Here is a 23,575-nt window from a genome sequence, read left to right as displayed (position 1 = left end):
AGCTCGCTCTCTCTCTCTCTCTCTCTCTCTCTCTCTTCTCTCTCTCTCTCTCTCTCTCCAACCATCATGACCTGGCTGGCCCCCTGCCCCCACACACCCCTCTTTCATCCGTCAGTCTGGGGAAGAATAAGAAGAGGGGCTGAACCAAAATCCCCTCGCCATCCGTCGCCACTCTGCAACCACAGACCTCCTGCTTGGTCTCCGGAGTGGAGTGGCATGCACTTCGGGCACCGACCGAGGCATCGTCCGATCTCGTTCGGTTCGCTGGGTGATCAACAGCCCCGAACTCACCAGCCATTGTGAACATTGTCGACAGTCAGAAAACGAGATGTTAGTCACCTCCCATGTTAGCATATGTATAGCAAATGACTATTTAATTCCCCTTTATAATAGTTCCGGTGTTAAGATGGTATGCATTTCCTCTGTACAAAACTTTTCGGCTTTGGACGGCAGCTAATTCAGTAAACCGCTAATTGTTACCATTGTCGTTATCATCATTATCTTGTCATACTCATTATAATTATTATCATTATTGTTATTATTATTATCATTATTATTATCATTATTATTATTATTATTATCATTATTATTATTATTATTATTATTATTATTATTATTATTATTATTATCATTATTATTATCATTATCATTACCATTATTATTGTCATCATCATTACAACTATTACTATGATTATTATCATTATTATTATCATCATTATTATTATTATTATCATCATTATTATTATTATCATCATTATTATTATCATTATTATTATTATTATTATTATTATTATTATTATTATCATTATTATTATTAACGGTTCGGATAAGCGGAGAGGATGAGTGAAGAGCGACTGTTCAAATAGAAGAGGAGTCGGGGAAGGATATGGAAGGCTAGTGAACGAAGCTTTTGGGCGTCGGGGCCTGAGCATACAGGACGACGCGTGGCGTCTTGTGGAGAGAATAAATTGGATCGATTGGCTATATGGTTGGCGACGTGATGTCAACTGGTTATATGAAGCGATCGAGGTGAGTCATGGGGCATGACCTTGAATGGCAGGATTTACTTTCAGTACACTGTACATATCAAGCTTGAGGATGTATGTGTCCAAATGGGGCCATCGTTCATCAGTTCCTGACGCTACCTCGCCAAGACTGGAAGAGCAGCTGAGTACAATAAATGTCATTACTATAACTGATGTTACGATTCTTATCAATAAACTTGCTTCCGTGAAACGAGTGTTTTCTTTATCGATAAATTGTTTCCGTGAAGATCCGCTTTTCATACGGCATCATTAAAACCCCTTACCTCACCACTCGTTCTGAAATGTACCGTATCACCACTTATCTACATAATCTGACTTATCTTCGTAAAAATACAAAATACCTTTTTCACATCTACAGCGAGTGTCAATACTCACTCCTCCTCATTATGACCACGCCGAGGAGTACCTCCGTCTTGAGCTGTTTTACAGTGTTTGTAAACCAGACCCCCAACAACTGTTTACAGAGGGGTAAACAGCTTTCGCCGAGCAGCGGTGTGTCACTGGGGAGGTCCAGATGATCCGCCAGCCTCCCTCCCTCCTCCCCCGCTACCTTGAGGGAACAGTTACCATCTATTTCCTTTCCTGCGCTTCGAACTTCTCGGTCGTTAACCCCCTTCATCACCGCCGTGCGTCTCCTCCTGTACGACGCGACGCTGCTGCGACTCTGTGAGCACGTCGGTACAACACTGTGAGTACGGCGGTACGACACGGTGAGCACGTCGGTACAACACTGTGAGCGTAGCGGTACGGTACTGTTAGCACGTCGGTACGACACTGTGAGCACGACAGTACGACACTGTGAGCACGACGGTACGACACTGAGAGCACGACAGTACGACACTGAGCACGACAGTACGACACTGTGAGCACGACAGTACGACACTGTGAGCATGACGGTACGACACTGAGCACGACGGTACGATACTGAGAGCACGACGGTACAACCTTTGAGCACGACAGTATAATAATAATAACAATAATAATAATAATAATAATAATAATAATAATAATAATAATAATAATAATAATAACAATAATAATAATAATAATAATATGGACTAGATCAAATACGAGTCCAATAAATTCAAGGGTCGTACCGTCGTGCTAAAAAGGATACGCTCCTTCGCGTCCACGGAGTCGTACTCAAGGCGCTGAATGGGTCTTCCTGTTGCATGACTCGTACCTGGCATAAACGAGTTCTGATTGGCCGGTCAGGTAAGTACCGAGTAATGATCGGCTCTCCTAAACCATCAAGCGTCAGATGTACGAGCACCATCATGGTCCCTTTCTGTCACTTCCATTCAACGCTTTCCCTTTTTTTCTCGACTCGGATGTACGAGCACCATCACGGTCCCTTTCTGTCACTTCCATTCAACGATTTCCCTTTTTTTCCTCGACTGTCATATGACAGTATCGTTAACCTGTAGCATGGGTCTCACTTCCACCTGAATGTATACTCATCCATCTTCTACATCAGTTGCTGCTTCTAGCGAGGTTGCGTCAGGAACATATGAAAAATAATGGCCTCATTTGCACATATCCAATCTCCTCCAGGAGTCGTGTACAATTGACCGAAATCTTTTCATCTTCATCTGTCTGTATACCATTCAACACGACACTCCACGACACCACAGCAGCCAGGCTCCACACGACCCCACAGCAGCCAGTCTCCACACGACCACACAGCAGCCAGGCTCCACACGACCACACAGCAGCCAGGCTCCACACGACCACAGCAGCCAGGCTCAACACGACCACAGCAGCCAGGCTCCACACGACACCACAGCAGCCAGGCTCCACACGACACCACAGCAGCCAGGCTCCACACGACAACAGCAGCCAGGCTCCACACGACCACAGCAGCCAGGCTCCACACGACCACAGCAGCCAGGTTCCACACGACACCACAGCAGCCAGGCTCCACACGACCACAGCAGACAGTCTCCACACGACCACAGCAGCCAGGCTCAACACGACCACAGCAGCCAGGCTCAACACGACCACAGCAGCCAGGCTCCACACGACCACAGCAGCCAGTCTCAACGCGACCACAGCAGCCAGTCTCAACACGACCACAGCAGCCAGGCTCCACACGACCACAGCAGCCAGTCTCAACACGACCACAGCAGCCAGTCTCAACACGACCACAGCAGCCAGGCTCCACACGACACAACAGCAGCCAGGCTCCACACGACCACAGCAGCCAGTCTCAACACGACCACAGCAGCCAGGCTCCACACGACCACACAGCAGCCAGGCTCCACACGACCACAGCAGCCAGGCTCCACACGACCACAGCAGCCAGTCTCAACACGACCACAGCAGCCAGTCTCAACACGACCACAGCAGCCAGTCTCAACACGACCACAGCAGCCAGGCTAACAACACGACACTCCGAGACACCATATCAGCCAGGCTTAACACGACACTCCACGACATCACAACAGCCAGGCTTGAGACGACACTGGACGACCATAGCAGCCAGGCTCACAACACGACCACAGCGACTAGGCTCAACACTTAACTCCACGACGAACATAAGGTTAAAAAAAAGAACACGAGAGGTACTCACCATTTCGTCGAGGCTCTTCAAGTCGTTGGTGATAATTTGGGCCTGAGGACCGTAGAACATCTTGGGCGGCTCCGGCGGCGACAGGTCGTGGTCGCCGTTGGTCCACGACTCCTCCTCACCATTCTCCGCCAGTCGTTCCTGCTCCAGCTCACGGTCAATGTCCGCTTCCATCTGCACCAGCAGAGGCGCAGCCATCCCGAACCTGCCACGGTAGGGGAAACGGCGATCAAGTATGATATATATATATATATATATATATATATATATATATATATATATATATATATATATATATATATATATATATATATCTATATATATATATATATATATATATATATATATATATATATATATATATATATATATATATATATATATATATATATATATATATATATATATGATTACTTAAGTTTTGAAATGGGTTTCTATTTACCGTTGTTATTACTACAAATTACCTTTAATTCTGGTTTCTACTTAATTGTAGTTTACCTCAAGTTGTTTTCAATCTGGTTTCTGCTTAAAATAAACTACGTGTTATCAGTAATGACCGATTAACTGGAAATCCAATTTAGTAGCAAGACATTTAATGCCCGACCATTTTTAAAACTGGAGAGCTTGGCCATTACCTACTGCAGTGCCAGGTCATTACCTACAGCAGTGCCAGGCCATTACCTACTGCAGTGCCAGGTCATTACCTACTGTAGTGCCAGGTCATTACCTACTGTAGTGCCAGGCCATTACCTACTGCAGTGCCAGGCCATTACCTACTGTAGTGCCAGGTCATTACCTACTGTAGTGCCAGGTCATTACCTACTGTAGTGCCAGGTCATTACCTACTGTAGTGCCAGGTCATTACCTACTGTAGTGCCAGGTCATTACCTACTGTAGTGCCAGGTCATTACCTACTGTAGTGCCAGGTCATTACCTACTGCAGTGCCAGGTCATTACCTACTGTAGTGAAAGGTCTTTACCTACTGCAGAGCCAGGTCATTACCTACTGTAGTGCCAGGTCATTACCTACTGTAGTGCCAGGTCATTACCTACTGCAGTGCCAGGTCATTACCTACTGTAGTGCCAGGTCATTACCTACTGTAGTGCCAGGTCATTACCTACTGTAGTGCCAGGTCATTACCTACTGTAGTGCCAGGTCTTTACCTACTGTAGTGCCAGGTCATTACCTACTGCAGTGCCAGGCCAGTACCTACTGTAGTGCCAGGTCATTACCTACTGCAGTGCCAGGCCATTACCTACTGTAGTGCCAGGTCATTACCTACTGTAGTGCCGGGTCATTACCTACTGTAGTGCCGGGTCATCACCTACTGCAGTGCCAGGTCATTACCTACTGTAGTGCCAGGTCATTACCTACTGCAGTGCCAGGCCATTACCTACTGTAGTGCCAGGTCATTACCTACTGTAGTGCCAGGTCATTACCTACTGTAGTGCCGGGTCATCACCTACTGCAGTGCCAGGTCATTACCTACTGCAGTACCAGGACATAGCCTATAGGGCCGGGTCATTACGTACTGAACTTCAGGGTCATTACCTAGTGGCAAGCCTTGTAGGGTAGTGGCAAGCCTAGCAGGGCAGTGTGGCAGGAGGACCACTAACCAACACTTCCATCCACCACGATCCAGCCAACGTATCAATAACTTCCACGACCGTCATCATAAAAGTTCCAAACATATCTAGACCGTTAATGGCCAGTGGTACAATCAGCTCTCAGTGACTGGAAAGACTGGCAGCGGGGCAGATAACGAGGACATAGCGTGATTATAGTGATTAAGCGGGAGGGAATACAGACGCGGAGGCAACCGGGGTAAGAAGCCTGGTCGGTAATGGATGCGAGCTGCTGGGTTTTACTGATTATATTCTCCTGTACGTTAGGGATGTCTCTCTCTCCTGACCACCCACCTCCTCCTCCTCCTACTCCACCTCCTTCTTGCATGCCTTCCTCCGTCGCTCACTCTCTCCCCTCCCCACCCGCCTTAGAGCCATTAATGGTTGTTTTGCAGAGAATATCCTTTCCTGGGTGCGACGGAGAGAGAGAGAGAGAGAGAGAGAGAGAGAGAGAGAGAGAGAGAGAGAGAGAGAGAGAGAGAGAGAGAGAGAGAGAGAGAGACGGGACCCCTGTGTGATGCGACGGTAGTGTGGTGCATGTCCTGCCAGGTGAGGAGAGTCGTGCCGGCCACGGCCTTGACCTCTCGCCACCACACCTGTCCTCACTACGCGTCGCCCTCCTCCTCACCACACCTGTCCTCACTACATCTGGTCCCCCTACTCCTCCTCACCACACCTGTCCTCACTAAACCTGTTCTCACTACATGTGGTCCTCCTCGCCACACGTGTCCTCACTACATCTGTCTCTAGACTTGCACCCCCACTCACACCACCACAACCTCCATTATCACCACCACCACCACAAGCACCAACACCCAGTGTCACTCACTCCCTCCTCTCTCTCTCTCTCTCTCTCTCTCTCTCTCTCTCTCTCTCTCTCTCTCTCTCCTCCAACCACACCCACACACCCTCACACCCTCACTCACCTGGCTCCCCTGCGAGCCACCTCCAGCAGCGAGAGGATGACATGCTTCTCGTTCTTGCGGAGCACCAAGTCGTCCGTCTCGAAGAGCAGGACTTCGTAGATGCCCAGGTCACGGCACCACGAGATAAAGTTGTGCACGTTGTCCCTGGCGAAGAAGGACCCCGGCGTGACGTCCTGGCGGTAGACCACGTCGTACTGAGGGATCTCCCACTTGCTGGAGAACCTGCGGCCTCCTGCTCCTTGCTGCTGCTGACGCTGCTGTTCTTCGGCCAGGCGACGCACGTTGTTCGCGTGCTGAAAACGGGTGGGAGAGAAACAAACAGAAAATGAGAGTTGGGTAGGTGAAACATAGAAAACATGGTTCTCACATGAAACTTTACGTGACTTAAGAGATACTCCTGAGTCCATAGAACTCTACACACAGTGGAGAGATAAGATTGCAAATCAAAAGCTGATACTGAGTTTCAAAGTCGTAATCACCTGAAACAAGAGAGAAAATTGAGGTGATAGCGAAATAACGGGAATTCTTCGGTTGAGAAACTTATTGAACGCTGAAACACCCGGATGAACGCTGAAGCACCCGAGTGAACGCCGAAGCACCCGGGTGAACGCTGAAACACCCGAGCCAAAGCTGAAGCACACGAGTGAACGCTGAAACACCCGAGTGAACGCTAAAGAACCCGAGTGAACGCTGAAACACCCGAGTGAACGCTGAAACAACCGAGTTCTAGTTTTAAAAGACTATATCGTCCACATATACAAAGGCCTAGCATTTCAGCTACAACACGGACTGAACGCTGAAACAACCAAGTGAACGCTGGACTACCCCCGAATGAACGCTGACACAGCCAACTGAACGCTGGAACATCCTTTTTGAACACGAACACAGCCAAATCAACAATGAAACAGCTGAATATTAAGAAACTGGATTTTGGGCTATAATTTTTGCAAGATTGCTCTTACACAGATAAGAGAAAGAGTTCAAATTTATCTTACGGTAACATGATATCAAAAGAAGGAACGCAGAGGGAAAAAAGTGGGAGAAAGAAAGAGCAAGAATTTAATTAAAAAGAATTATATGCAAATGACCCGAGAGGAGAAGGAGAGTTAATGTAATTATACAATAACCGTGTGAGAGACTGGAGTCAGGAGGGAGAGATGATTAAATTACATTGCAGCCATATACCCAGGGAGCGAGATATTAGATGAGAGACGGGAGTTGGTAGAGAGAGAGATAATCATATTACACCGTAGCCACATACCCTGGGAGAGATATTATATGGGAGACGGGAGTTGGAAGAGAGATAATCATATTACACCGTAGCCACATACCCTGGGAGAGATATTAGATGAGAGACGGGAGATGGTAGAGAGAGAGAGAGAGATAATTACGTTAAACCTTAACCACATACCCTCGGAGCGAGACACTGTATGAGAGACGGAAGTTGGAAGAGAGATAATTACATTACACCGTAGCCACATACCCTGGGAGCGAGACATCGTGCGTGAGACACGGCCATTACATTGTAGTAATATATAAGCCCAGGGAGCGAGATCACTAATGGGAGATGGTCTTCGGGAGGGAGAGATAAGTTACATTATGCAGCGGCAACATGCATATCCTAGGAGGGACTGAGTCAAGGCACACACACACACACACACACACACACACACACACACACACACACACACAAACACACACACACACACACACACACACACACACACACACACACACACAGCCAGCTATTTCCCTCTTAGCAGACACTGTGTATGTATGGACAGATCTCAATATCTTCCAAATTTTCAAACGACTTTAGATGATACACAACACAAGAAGCATCTGTTGGCCCTAGTTTGATGGAATCGAAACCATTTTGAAGCCACTGACCTTCAAAAGTAACAAGATACAAGTGTCTATTCAAATACACCTGTATATTTAGATACACATCCTGTCCCTGCTACTGAGTGCAGCGCAGCCCCAGTGTAAGGGGTCCTAGGATCCCAATATATATATATATATATATATATATATATATATATATATATATATATATATATATATATATATATATATCCATAGCCCACGCCTCGCAACCATACAACATTGTTGAAACTACTATTCCTTCAAACATACCCATTTTTGCTTTCCGGGATAATGTTCTCGACTTCCACACATTTTTCAAGGCTCCCAAAATTTTCGCCCCCTCCCCCACCCTATGATCCACTTCCGCTTCCATGGTTCCATCCGCTGACAGATCCACTCCCAGATATCTAAAACACTTCACTTCCTCCAGTTTTTCACCATTCAAACTCACCTCCCAATTGACTTGACCCTCAACCCTACTGTACCTAATAACCTTGCTCTTATTCACATTTACTCTTAACTTTCTTCTTCCACACACTTTACCAAACTCCGTCACCAGCTTCTGGTGATGGATGGATGTGCTGGAAATGAGATGTTTGAGGACAATGTGTGGTGTGAGGTGGTTTGATCGAGTAAGTAACGTAAGGGTAAGAGAGATGTGTGGAAATAAAAAGAGCGTGGTTGAGAGAGCAGAAGAGGGTGTTTTAAAATGGTTTGGGCACATGGAGAGAATGAGTGAGGAAAGATTGACCAAGAGGATATATGTGTCGGAGGTGGAGGGAACGAGGAGAAGAGGGAGACCAAATTGGAGGTGGAAAGATGGAGTGAAAAAGATTTTGTGTGATCGGGGCCTGAACATGCAGGAGGGTGAAAGGAGGGCAAGGAATAGAGTGAATTGGAGCGATGTGGTATACAGGGGTTGACGTGCTGTCAGTGGATTGAATCAAGGCATGTGAAGCGTCTGGGGTAAACCATGGAAAGCTGTGTAGGTATGTATATTTGTGTGTGTGGACGTGTGTATGTACATGTGTATGGGGGGGGGTTGGGCCATTTCTTTCGTCTGTTTCCTTGCGCTACCTCGCAAACGCGGGAGACAGCGACAAAGTATAAAAAAAAAAAAAAAAAAAAAAAAATATATATATATATATAGATAGATAGATAGATAGATAGATAGATAGATAGATAGATAATAACAACTCCGAATTATTCTGGCGCCCGCCATTATCAGTGACGTCACCGTGACGTCACCCATGTCAACAGTGAGATAACACCGCCGGGGAAGCTTAAAGGGACAATGTTGTGACAGTACAAACACTCACAACAAACATCACTGACTCACACAGCAATAGAGCCAGCCAAGCGTACAGTGTATTGCTCCGTATGAAAGACGACCTCCACCCCACCACGGACACCCTACCCCACTCCACAGACACCAAACGATGACGTCATGGGTAAACTGAACCCAGGCGAACCCTCCCATTGGTTGGAGGCGGAGAGGTCCGTGTTGACAGATGATGTCATTAACTCGCACCGTATTCGACTGACTTCACAATGTAAACAAAAGATTTGCAACAAAGAGGCAACATTCTTTTCGTACGAATATATATATATATATATATATATATATATATATATATATATATATATATATATATATATATATATATATATATATATATGATGTGATTATTACACGAAAGTGCACTTGGGAACTTTTCGTGTTTCATTTCCCCGTGGACTCATAGGAATAATATATATATATATATATATATATATATATATATATATATATATATATATATATATATATATATATATATATATACATATATATATATATATATATATATATATATATATATATATATATATATATATATATAGAGAGAGAGAGAGAGAGAGAGAGAGAGAGAGAGAGAGAGAGAGAGAGAGAGAGAGAGAGAGAGAGAGAGAGAGGTCTTGAGCAAAACAGAAATAAAAGAGGCAAAATATTACGAGGAAAAAAATCTCTCAACTTTTAATGACGTATCATGAATGTAATCTTCATCATCATGATGCCTAATATTCCCAAGAAGATCGCGAGTATTCTTGCCAAAGATCCCGGGCCTCCGAAAGAAGGAATACTGGCACAATACCAACCAGCTGCCCATGTGATGTCTCAGCCAACATTAAAAATGAAAAGAAAAACATATAAAAGTGTAAGGGAAAGATGGGGGTCATTTCTATCTCAAGGAACAATACGAGTGATTCCAATCATCCGCTCTGTGACTCTTGCTGCTGCGAAGGTTGACAGAACTGGAGTGAATGAGGAGAGGAAGAAGAGAGCGGATGAAGTAAAGAAGGTACAGGGGAGAAGAATAGAGGAGATGGTGAGGATAATAAGGTGAGGGGTAAAGCCAGTCATAACCTCCTCCTGCTCACCCCTCATCCTTCCCATACCCCTTCCTCTTTGCCATTCCCTCCATTCCTTACCTCTTATTTCCTCCTCCCTCCCCTTTCTTTCCTCTTCCATCCTACTTCCTTCCTTCCTCCCCTGCTCTTCCTTCCTCTCTTTTTTTTCCCCACCACCTCCCCCTTCCCTCTCAACGTCTCCTCCTCCCCTCCTTCCCACTAATACTTTCCCTTCCCAGCAGCCTCTCATGTTTCCTGCCCCTCCTTGTCTCACCTTCCCTCCTTCCTCCTGCCCTGAGCGAACACCCGCTCCTCACCCAGCGCGGGTGGGCAGTAGCTACCCCACACTGATCACTCCCTCCTACACACCGCGTTCCACCGAGTAATCCAAGGATCATATCCATCGTCACAGAAGAGTGAGGAACAGTGTATCATGTTCTCTTTATTATCGCTTCTACCAGACTCGCGACCGGATCAAACGCATACAAATCTCGGGAGGAAACTCTGAAATATAAGTATACTTTGAATTAATTAGACGTAACTCAGTAATCCCGCTTCTGAGGGGGGTGATTAATTATGTCCCGGTTAATGAGAGGGTGGGCTCCATGTAATTAAGGTGTGACACACACACACACACACACACACACACACACATTCACACACACACACATACACAACAGCGCGCGCGTGATACTACCTCTCTCACGCATCTCACAGCTCAAGTGTCCCGAATGTGGGTAGGGCAACGGAGGGCACCTCCTCCTGCAGGAGGCGAGGCATCTGTATCCCACTAGCTGCTCACATAACCCAGCAGGGGACTGGGTAAAAGAGAGCACCTTCAGCAGAAAGGCAGGCCTCTCTGTCCTACAGCTTCTCGAAGGACCCAAGGGCAACGGAAGAACACATCCAGTAGGAGGTCATGTATCCTGCAACACGTAGGACCCAGAGACGAGCAGAGGCAACGGAAGGAACATCCTGCAGGAGGCCACGTATCCTGCAACACGAAGGGCCCAGAGACGAGCATAGGCAACGGAAGGAACATCCTGTGGGAGGCCACGCATCCTGCAACTCGAAGGGCCCAGCAACGAGTAGGGACAACGCTGCTCAGCAACCCGACTCAACAGAAACCAAATTCCCTGGCGAACATTTTTTTGAAAGAACATGAAGCAACGTAGCGGCTTTTTCTTTCCCCCTTTTCCACGGCCAACCCACACCCACTACTCCCACATCATTTCTCTCCTCTCCCACAGCCATTCGAACCACATCAACACCACCACCTCTACGCAACCACACATCTATCCTAGCCCCGTGGGCGGGATGCGAGGCAAATATATATATAAAAATACGACACGAGACCCCCACATGAACCAACACGGGAGGAGGAGAGGGGGTGCATCCATAGCCCAACACATGACACGGGGCGTACCAACAGGGGTGTCACAGCCTCTCTCTCTCTCTCTCTCTCTCTCTCTCTCTCTCTCTCTCTCTCTCTCTCTCTCTCTCTCTCTCTCTCTCTCACGACCAACTGCCCTCCAGCATCACCTCCCTAAGTCACCCGTGGGGGTGTTAGGTTACCAAGAGTGTGGAAGGGGGGAAGGTGGTAGGGTTGAGGGGAGAAAGTGGGGTGGAGGAAGGCTAAGGGGTTCCTTACATAAGCAAACCAGCAGAGAGAGAGAGAGAGAGAGAGAGAGAGAGAGAGAGAGAGAGAGAGAGAGAGAGAGAGAGAGAGAGAGAGAGAGAGAGAGAGAGAGTCAGCCCACTGGGGGGAGGGGGTGTGGCAGTCATCTATATGGGGAATGAGTCTTCAGTCCTGGGGGTGAAAGGGGTGCTAGGGGAGCAGTAATTAGCTCCCCTAGTCTACGGGGTGAGTGGTGCTCGTACAAGGGAGGGAGACAAGGGAGTGGACTAGGTGGACTAGCGTGAATGAAGGGAGAGAAAAGTGAAGAAAGGAAAGCACTTCAAGGAAGAAACTACATTGCAATAGAAACACACACACACACAAACACACACACACACACAAACACACACTCACTCTCTCTCTCTCTCTCTCTCTCTCTCTCTCTCTCTCTCTCTCTCTCTCTCTCTCTCTCTCTCTCTAGGTATATATATATATATATATATATATATATATATATATATATATATATATATATATATATATATATATATATATATATATACACATCTGCTTTCAGGACATCTGTATCTGTCTACAGCGTTGCCCACATCATATAAACAACCACCATGGAATACACTTCCAGTCAGTTACCTCACATTAACCCTCCTGCCTAGAATATTAAACCGAGCATCATCCGTCGTAAAGGGGATAAAACACTACAGTGGTTTACGATCCCAAACGCTAAACGTATATAAACCAAAATAAACCAAGGTCACTTTGAGGATAATACGACATTTGTGTGATGGTCTCCTCCACAGGTGCAAAGTACTTAATAAAACAGATATTGTACGAAAATAAAAGTGATAACAAAATATATTCACTAAAAAAAATATCCTAAGTTTCTGATTCAATATAAACGCCTCTAGACAACGTCTCGCTCCCTAGAACAACGCCAATAACGCCCTGGGTGATTGAGGTGGGGGGAGTGCAGTAAGAAATCTTGCAAATACTTCTGTTCTCGTCCCTAGAACCATCATACAGGGAGGGTACAGTGTACCTGCCCCAGTACTACCATACAGGGAGGGTACAGTGTACCTGCCCCAGTACTACCATACAGGGAGGGTACAGTGTACCTGCCCCAGTACTACCATACAGGGAGGGTACAGTGTACCTGCCCCAGTACCCCCATACAGGGAGGGTACAGTGTACCAGCCCCAGTACTACCATACAGGGAGGGTACAGTGTACCTAGGAGGTACAGTGTACCGAGAGAAGAGTGACATGAGAGAGAGAGGTTACGGAGGCCTCGACGTGAGCCCCAGTCCACGAGTGTCCCATGACAGGGAGGGCCTTCAGCGTGAGGCCCTCCAGAGTCTGGGGCCCTCGAGGTGAGGCCCACCTGACACACAGACAGGAGGCCCTTCCGAGCGTGAGGCCCTCCAGCGTGAGGCCTCTGACGTGGGGCCCTTCGAACGTGAGGCCCACCGACAGACAGAAAGGCCCTTCCAGGAGGTACGTGTACCGGCCCAGTCTACCATACGGGAGGGTACGTGTACCAGCCCCAGTACTCATACAGGAGGTACAGTGTCTGCCCCGTAACTTACTTAAGGGAGGGTACAGTTGTACCTGCCCCAGTACCCCATACAGGGAGGGTACAGTGTACCGCCCCAGTACTACCATACAGGGAGGGTACAGTGTACCGCCCTAGCACTACCATACAGGGAGGGTACAGTGTACCTGCCCCGGTACCCCCATACAGGGAGGGTACAGTGTACCAGCCCCAGTACTACCATACAGGGAGGGTACAGTGTACCTGCCCCAGTACTACCATACAGGGAGGGTACAGTGTACCTGCCCCAGTACTACCATACAGGGAGGGTACAGTGTACCTGCCCCAGTACTACCATACAGGGAGGGTACAGTGTACCTGCCCCAGTACTACCATACAGGGAGGGTACAGTGTACCTGCCCCAGTACTACCATACAGAGAGGGTACAGTGTACCTGCCCCAGCAACAGCCACATACCAGGAGATACGCCTTACTCGAGCCGCTACCGGAAATCTGCCTCGATAAGTAAATACACTAAGAAGGTCCTCCGAGCGTGAGGCCCACCGAGAGAGAGAGAGAGAGAGAGAGAGAGAGAGAGAGAGAGAGAGAGAGAGAGAGAGGCCCTTCCGAGCGTGAGGCCCTCCGAGCGTGAGGCCCTCTGAGCGTGGGGCCCATCGAGCGTGTGGCCCATCGACAGACAGAGAGGCCCTTCCGAGCGTGAGGCCCTCTGAGTGTGGGGCCCTTCGAGCGTGAGGCCCACCGACAGACAGAGAGGCCCTTCCGAGCGTGAGGCCCTCCGAGCGTGAGGCCCTCTGAGCGTGGGGCCCTTCGAACGTGAGGCCCACCGACAGACAGAAAGGCCCTTCCGAGCGTGTCGTCCTCCGAGCGTGAGGTCCTCTTACCACATTCCCTCCACAAGTGCGTGTCGCCGCACGCTAAACTGGTATTAACCTTAAAGAACTACAACTCCACAATACAACCCGGATGGTGATATGTACTCCTGTTCACTCAATATCGTTTTACAACGAACGTACATTAAACATATAAAAAGATGATGATATAGTGGTTTCCGTTTACATAACACTGAGGTGAATTTTACTGTTTCCAAAGGCGGTGAGCAGGAACGCTACGCTACTTGCTGTGCCAGCCTACACCAGACTGAGTCAACTAGGGAAAAAAATCCAATAGCTGGTATGTTGCCAACAATATACGATCCTATTGGATATATCGCCTCATCTTGGCTATACCACCCCATCATAGCTATATTACCGCATCTAGACCACCTCGTCTTGGCTATACCATCTCATCTTGACCACCTCATCTTGTCTACACCTCTAATTTAGTACATACCACCTCATATTGACCAGACCACCTCATCTTGGCCATACCATCTTGTCTAGCATATACCACCTCATCTCCACCACCTCATCTTGGCCATACCATCTCATCTAGCACGTACCACCCTCATCTCGACTGGACTACCTCATCCCGACGTAAATTGAAGTTTAAATGTCAACTCGGCACAAAATACGGCAGCCTGACACATCATCATGCGACGAAAAAGTTCTACAAAGTTCTGGGGTTTTCAATCGGTTCCCTGGTCTCCAACCAAAGGATATATATGTATGGAACTTCAGCCAATCAGAGACCAATTTGTCCTGAGTCGGACATATTAGATGTTGGATCAGCACGAAAATGAGGAAAGAGACGAGAAGGGAGAGAGAGAGAGAGAGAGAGAGAGAGAGAGAGAGAGAGAGAGAGAGAGAGAGAGAGAGAGAGAGAGAGAGAGAGAGAGAGAGAGAGAGAGAGAGAGAGAGAGAGAGAGAGAGGATGAGCACCTGGGTCAGGCATTGCCTGACATTGCCTGGGGACCATTAGGGCCTCACATGGTGGAATACAGAGGATGGGGGCTGGCCTCACAACACATCAGCCTGGAGAGAGAGAGAGAGAGAGAGAGAGAGAGAGAGAGAGAGAGAGAGAGAGAGAGAGAGAGAGAGAGAGAGAGAGAGAGAGGATGAGCACCTGGGTCAGGCATTGCCTGACATTGCCTGGGGACCATTAGGGCCTCACATGGTGGAATACAGAGGATGGGGGCTGGCCTCACAACACATCAGCCTGGGGAGAGAGAGAGAGAGAGAGAGAGAGAGAGAGAGAGAGAGAGAGAGAGAGAGAGAGAGAGAGAGAGAGAGAGAGAGAGAGAGAGAGAGAGAGTCCCCTTTTCATACGTCATTTCCGAGAGGCCATTGGTTCAGCTGACCCCTCACTGGTTTCTGGGGAGAAAAACTAAAATGTTAAGACAGCTGACAGGCTAATGGACGAGCTGACAACGGACCCAGGGTGGCTGACAACAGCTCACTGGAAAGAGCTAGAAATGGGAGAGGGAGGAAGAGGAGGAGGAGGAGGAGGAAGGAGATGGAACGGTGGGGTACGGAGAAAGGGAGGGCGGTAAATGGGGGAGAGAGAGAGAGAGAGAGAGAGAGAGAGAGAGAGAGAGAGAGAGAGAGAGAGAGAGAGAGAGAGAGAGAGAGAGAGAGAGGGTGGGAGGCATCCCTTCCAATAAAGGTAAATGTAAACATTGGGGCGGCGGCGTCTGTTTGTGTGAACATCTGTAGAGGACAGACTCCTGTATTGTGTCCCTGAGGGGGGGCCATCAGCACTAGTGGGGCCAGTCACCCCTTCTCCCCCACGAACCTCTCTTCCCTCTAGACCCACACACACACACACACACACACACACACCAGACAAATTTCACAACCCCTACACGCCTCACAACCCTACGCTCGCTCAGTCTGGTAATCCGTGACTCACCGTTTGTTCTCAATCATCCGATAATTCCGATAAGACTTGGGGTAACTTCAGAGGTAATTACCCAATACCCAGAAAACGACGTCGAAGCCGACAATTCTCCCACATCTACGATGCCACACGGCCTGGGGTCAAGAAGGAGGGAGGCCAGGATATGTACCACAGCGACCAGCCTGTGGTTATTACGTTGGACCAAGGGTCGCGCGCGGCCCTCCAAGATCCGGAATAAGTTGAGGAGCAAACACGTCTAGCTTCGTCCCAGACCCACCTGTAGGGGTAGGAGACCTCCGAAACCATCGTCAGGTATGCTTAAGGTAAGGTGAGACCCCAGGCCCTGCTGTGGGGGTAGAAGACCTCCGAAGCCATCGTAAGGTATATGTAAGGTTAGGTAAGGTCCCAGACCCAGCTGTGGGGGTAGAACACCACCGAAAACCATCGTAAGGTATGCTTAAGGTAAGGTAAGGTCTCAGGCCCAGCTGTGGGGGTAGACGACCACCGAAAACCATCGTAAGGTACGCTTAAGGTAAGGTAAGGTCCCAGACCCAGCTGTGGGGGTAGAACACCACCGAAAACCATCGTAAGGTATGCTTAAGGTATGGTAAAGTCCCAGACTCAGCTGGAGGGAGGGTTAGAAGGCCATCGAAACCATCGGAAGCCTTAAGCAGACCATCTCGATTGGACGACCTTAAGTCTGTGTGGTCTGTGTATCTATGAAGTTGTACGTAAAGTAAGGTAAGGTCACTGACCCAGCTGTGGGGGTAGAAGACCACCGAAAACCATCGCAAGGTATATAATAAGGTACGTTTCTTACGTCATATAATTTTGTTCAACTCTTTCCTTAAACAATCTCATCATGTCTGACATCATCGGAGACTTAGAATACGAGATATTCATTTCACCTTTTCGATAAGCAAATCTCTACTACCTCAGTAATCTGGCACTTCCTACACCACTATGAACACCTCAGCGGGATCGGCACAACCCCGCTATCGCCATGCATATTGCAGGACCCTGAAAACCTTGACATATGTCGAGTGGGCTGAGTTAGTTCCGAGTCGTGTTATGTGGCATCAGCCAAGGAACCTTGACCACAACATTCTTGTGAACAAAGATGGCGACAATGGCTCTACGATGTGGCTTATTTTCTCACTAAATTCGACATTACTACAACGCAACTTTCTTCCCTTTGGTTCTAGAATCTCTAATTCGTGTATGACATTTTCCCTCAGTCACTTACACATCAGATTTCCATTTCAGTCCATTCTACATGGATGATCTTCAGTACATTCTACATGATCCTCAATACATTCTACATGATCTTCAGTACATTCTACATGATCTTCAGTACATTCTACATGATCTTCAGTACATACTACATGACCTGAAATATATTCCACACGACCTGTTCATTCGAAGTCCTCCTGACTACATGTTTTTCTACATAATCACCGTTCTCCATAGCAAGTACCATCTCTCTCTACATCCTAGCTCCTTCCACTAGGATGTTTATCCTTCCATCCTTCCTTCTACTCCCTCTTCTTACATTCTCCCTCCTTACTGTCCCTTCCTTACCTGCTCCCTCTCGCTCCCTCCTGCTGGCTACCTCTCTCTCTCTCTCTCTCTCTCTCTCTCTACACCGGCGTATCCACCGGTCGTAAGGGTGATATAAGGGTGACGTAACCTGTAATCTCGGCCACTGTGAGTTATAACAGCACGCCAACAAGCCTGAGCTGGCCCTTGACCCTCCTGTCAAGTTGTGACATGCCACCACACCTACATGCACGACCTTGACCCTCTTATCACGCTATGACATGCCACCTCACCCACGTAGCACTGACCCCGGTGACCTGTCACTATGCCTAGGAAGCCGTGACCCCGACCCGTGCACTTGAGTGGCATCGGGGAAGGAAATACTGGAATAGTTTACCTCTCTGGTAAACCCACACTACGTAAACAATTTTACAATTATGACTATGCGGTCAATATGGCCGAGTGTACATATATGAATATTTACATGGCGTTCTAGCTACGTCTCTTCGTTGTACATCAACTGACTGTTAGATTTCTTTTTTCTTTCTTTCTTGTTATCTCCCCTGATGATGTGATTATTACACGAAAATGCACTTGGGAACGTATCGTGTTTCATTTCCCTGTGGTAAGATATATATATATATATATATATATATATATATATATATATATATATATATATATATATATATATATTTATGTGTGTGTCTGTGTGTGTGTGTGTGTGTGTGTGTGTGTGTGTGTGTGTGTGTGTGTGTGTGTGTGTGTAAAAGGGAGGGCTGTCCATTCTTTACCATGTGGTCAAATAAGGTAAATTATCCTTCCTAGACATTTGGATTTCGAAGGTGTACATACTGATGGTGTAGGCTTATACCACTGGTGATCTCATTGTCTTTGCCTTACATCGCATCTTCATCCTTTTTAACGAAATTACTGTCGTAGACACAACGAATTATCTATTTGTCTATCGACGTATCTATCTAACTAACTGTCTGTTTGTCTATGTGTCGATCTATCTATCTCTCCTTATCACATAATACATTTGTCCATTCATTTTTCCATGTACCAATGATGATATTAAGAGAAACCTGAAGCTTATCATTTTTTCTCCCATATAATATCGGCATTAACACATCTCTCTCTCTCTCTCTCTCTCTCTCTCTCTCTCTCTCTCTCTCTCTCTCTCTCTCTCTCCATGCATGAGAGAGAAAATACGATCATGACGGCTGGCAGCATATCCCCCACGTACCCAATGATGAACAAGAGAGAGAGAGAGAGAGAGAGAGAGAGAGAGAGAGAGAGAGAGAGAGAGAGAGAGAGAGAGAGAGAGAGAGAGAGAGAGAAGTATTCCTAAACAAAACCTCATCTGAGGTGCATACATGACACAGAACCAGTTTCTCCCTGTGCCCACTGATGTCCTCCACCTCAATCAATATTGGGTCAGGATTACGCACATCTGCCGCCACTCCCTTCAACAGGAGCAACAGAGGGGGGGTAGGCAACAGGAGCAACGGATGGAGTAGAGAGTGAAGGGGGGGTGTAGGGGTTTAACGGGGAGGTCATATGACTAATAGGAAAGCAACGGGAACAATGGGAGGGCAACAGGAATAAAAGGTGGGTTATCAGGAACGGGGAAAGCAACAGGAACAATGAGTGTGTACAACAGGAGCAACAGGTAAGGTACAGGAACAACGAGTACGCAACAGAATCTCAGGAAAGTCAACAGGTACAACGGGAGAGCAACACAAGCATAGGAAAAACGGGAGGGCAGCGCGAGCGAAAAACAGGAGGGCAACATGAACAACGGGAAGACAACATGGAAAACGGGTGGGCAACAGGGTTAAACAGATTGGCAAAAGGAACAACGGAGTGAACAACAGTAAAAACAAACGGGAACAACGGATAGGACAACAGAACCACCAACACAGGGTGGATGTGTGGGCGGTGCAAAACAGGAACGGCGGATGGAACAACGCGCGCGCCAGAGAGAGAGAGAGAGAGAGAGAGAGAGAGAGAGAGAGAGAGAGAGAGAGAGAGAGAGAGCAACAGGAACAACAGAGGTTGGGGTAGGGGGTTGGGGAAAGATACGGGGTGGCGGGGCCAACGCAAAATAACGGGTGGGGCTGGGGTTGGTAAGTAGGTAGGTAAGTAGAAGGCAATCACAGAGCAGCTGTACCACAAAGAGAGAGAGAGAGAGAGAGAGAGAGAGAGAGAGAGAGAGAGAGAGAGAGAGAGAGAGAGAGAGAGAGAGAGCCACTCCTGCAGGATCCAGCTGCCTCGAATGACGGCAGCTGCACCACGCCTGAACAAGAATGTAAACAAAGCCGGCAGATACGGACCATTTAAACAGCTGGAAACCCCCCTCACCCCCAGCTGACGTCATCCCATTTCCAGAAAGAGCGAGAGATTTTACCGAGTACATTTGAAACGAAGTGAAGAAAAAAAAAAGGCGATACGAAGGGGGACATTAAAAAAAAAAAAAATGTGCAATTTACTCAGTTAATATAAATTCTCTGTTCATTTGGGAAGACACCCAGGTTCAAAATATATTTCCAAACGTATTAGATTCGAAATTCAGCTCGTATCAAATTCACTCATATTTCTCGTTCTTATATATATATGTATATATATATATATATATATATATATATACATATATATATATATATATATATATATATATATATATATATATATATATATATATATATATATATATATATATCGATGAAAACAACGGACGGATCTCTCTCTCTCTCTCTCTCTCTCTCTCTCTCTCTCTCTCTCTCTCTCTCTCTCTGTTTCACTTCACTGAAGCAGTCCTGGTGGTGGTGGTGGTGTGTGTGTGTGTGTGTGTGTGATGACACGCTTCCCTGAATCAGCCTGCTCCTCTTCCCCCTCTTCCTCTTTTACAGGGGGAGTAGATATACGGTATCGCCCCCGCCACCAACCCTGCTGGCAAGCTGAGAGAGAGAGAGAGAGAGAGAGAGAGAGAGAGAGAGAGAGGGTGTGGGGGGGGGCTCGAAGATCCGAAGCAGATTTTTCAGCCAGCCGTTTGAAGCCGTGACGAAACAGTGAATGAAGCGAACCGAACGGCCGGGGGTAACGAATCATATTTTACCCAAAATGTTAAAATATGAATAATAATAATAATAATAATAATAATAATAATAATAATAATAATAATAATAATAATAATGATAATAATAATAATAATAATAATAATAATAATAATAATAATAATAATATTTATTTTTTTTTATTATACTTTGTCGCTGTCTCCCGCGTTTGCGAGGTAGCGCAAGGAAACAGACGAAAGAAATGGCCCAACCCCCCCCCCCCCCCCCCCATACACATGTATATACATATGTCCACACACGCAAATATACATACCTACACAGTAATAATAGTAATAATAGTAATAATAATGATAATAATATACAGTTTCATGATTTCATTAACAAATGAGAATGAACTCTTGAAGACTCAAGAGCCAGCTCATGTAACTAACATGCTAATCTTTTTTTCCTTTATAATCAAGAAGGTCTGGGAGCTGTAAACATAAAACTTAATTAAGATTTAAGACACCATGAATAAATTACGACAATATGGACGCTCCAAGACACAGCTGCCACGACCCCTTAAACATGACGGGGCAGTGCAAGCCCTTTGACCACGACAACACGACCCTTGAGCAGCTAACCCAACCCCCCCCCACCCTTGACCACGACGACACGACCCTTGAGCAGCTAACACCCCCCCCCCCCCACAACCACCCTTGACTACAACGACACGACCCTTGAGCAGCAAAGCACCCCCCGCCCCCACACCCTTGACCACAACGACACGACCCTTGAGCAGCAAACCCACTCTCCCCACCCTTGACTACAACGACACGACCCTTGAGCAGCGACCTCCACCCCCCTCATTGACCATAACGACACGACCCTTGAGTCTGATGGCTTAACGGGGCGGGGGGGGGGGGGGGGGCGGCCGGCTGGCCTTTGACCCCGACATAATAACGAACCGTCGAGGCGTCGTGTTGTGTCGTCAACGTCGTCGTGGTTCACGGGTGCAATCCGTCGTCCATCTCGGGTAGGTCGTCGACATCATCAGCATAACCCGACCGATCAGACGAGAGAGAACACGACCCTACCGACCTCTCCAAGGCTTCGGCCACCACTACTCACTCTATGAGGGACGACCCCCATGTACCCGACAGCACAGAGCCACCTCCTCATGTTTCCCCCTCCCCCTCACCTCCTAGGCACTCACTATATATGAGGGACGACCCCCAAGTACCCGACTGTTTAGAGCTACCTCCTCATGTTTTCCCCCTCTCCCCCTCCCTCACTCACCTCCTGGCAACATGTCTCCTTTAAACACCTCATGCCCTCCTGGATTTCCCGAGGCGAGAACTCCCAACTCCCCTTTTGATACCACTCCAATATGCTCCTCTCCATTCAGATATAATCTGGGGGTTTCTCTCTCTCCCTCTCTCTCTCTCTCTCTCTCTCTCTCTCTCTCTCTCTCTCTCTCTCTCTCTCTCTCTCTCTCTCTCTCTCGGGGCTTCCTTCCGATATTTCTCTCGTTCCTTCTTTGGGAATGAAATTTTCCTCATCCCCTCCCCCAATCCCCTTCCCCCTCATTAAAACTGGATTCCTCTCATTGAAATAAATATTATTTTCCTTTTTCCTCCAGTTTTTTGGAAAAAGAATTTTTCATGACGCTTTTCTTCCTTCGCCGAGGCGGGGGAAACTGTGGCGTCCACTTGACATCGATGGCCGACCGTCTGAGTTTCCATCCAATGCACCCACAATCTTGAGGTCTTCCTGCAACCATGTCTCCCCACCTCCTCCTCCTCCTCCTCCTCCGCCTCCTCCTCCTCCTCCTCACCCCGTCAGATTCACCGCAGAACAGCGTCCTCAAACGCTCGTCCTTCACATCCAGGTCACACACACTCCTTCACTACACGCGACACACATACACACACTTACATACACCCATCTAACCCCCAACCCACCCTACCGCTTCACACTTACGTCTGCCGCGGAAGCGACTGTAGACGTGGCGTGTGGTGGTGGACGGTCATCGGAGAGAGAGAGAGAGAGAGAGAGAGAGAGAGAGAGAGAGAGAGAGAGAGAGAGAGAGAGAGAGAGAGAGAGAGAGAGAGAGAGAGAATATCATCAACTTGTAATTACTGTACCTATTTGTACAGTAAAAGGGGAAGGAGAGGGCAAGAGAGATACAGAGGGAGTTTTACACCCGCGGGGTGGAAGGGCGGGCCCTACACACATCTCTTGAACTTCCTCCACCATCAAGCAGCAACTCAAACATCTGTGCACCGCCAGCATACACAGCCCTCGTTACTTACAGTCTCTCCTAAACCATCCACCACCATTACGCTAACGCGTCACGTCCTTTCAAATAACCCCTCTTTTTAACCACTGGTTCTACTCTACTCTACTCTCTCTCTCTCTCTCTCTCTCTCTCTCTCTCTCTCTCTCTCTCTCTCTCTCTCTCTCTCTCTCTCTCTCAGGAACTCACCTGGCACCCCAGGAGGAGCTGCTCAGTCCTCACCTTCCCCTGTGTGTCTGCTGCTCGCGTGTGCAATAATAAAGCTGTATACGTCTGTCACTCTCGTACGGGG

The 23,575-nt window shown here is 47.5% G+C and overlaps 1 protein-coding gene across 1 annotated transcript in view; it reads right to left on the bottom strand.

The window, feature by feature from the left end:
- Positions 1–23,575, bottom strand: part of pigs (pickled eggs) — a 374,169-nt gene that overhangs the window by 313,829 nt on the left and 36,765 nt on the right. The window contains exons 2-3 of the mRNA XM_071676689.1: positions 6,168–6,460; positions 3,619–3,820 (exon numbers count right to left, since the gene is read on the bottom strand). Of these exons, the coding sequence (XP_071532790.1) occupies positions 3,619–3,820; positions 6,168–6,460 (495 nt within the window). The remainder of the gene's footprint in view (positions 1–3,618; positions 3,821–6,167; positions 6,461–23,575) is intronic.

This window comes from Panulirus ornatus, chromosome 23, assembly GCF_036320965.1.
Source record: "Panulirus ornatus isolate Po-2019 chromosome 23, ASM3632096v1, whole genome shotgun sequence".
Taxonomy (NCBI): domain Eukaryota; kingdom Metazoa; phylum Arthropoda; class Malacostraca; order Decapoda; family Palinuridae; genus Panulirus; species Panulirus ornatus.
Note: the sequence above shows the minus strand (reverse complement) of the source record. Positions and strands in the feature narration are given on the sequence as shown.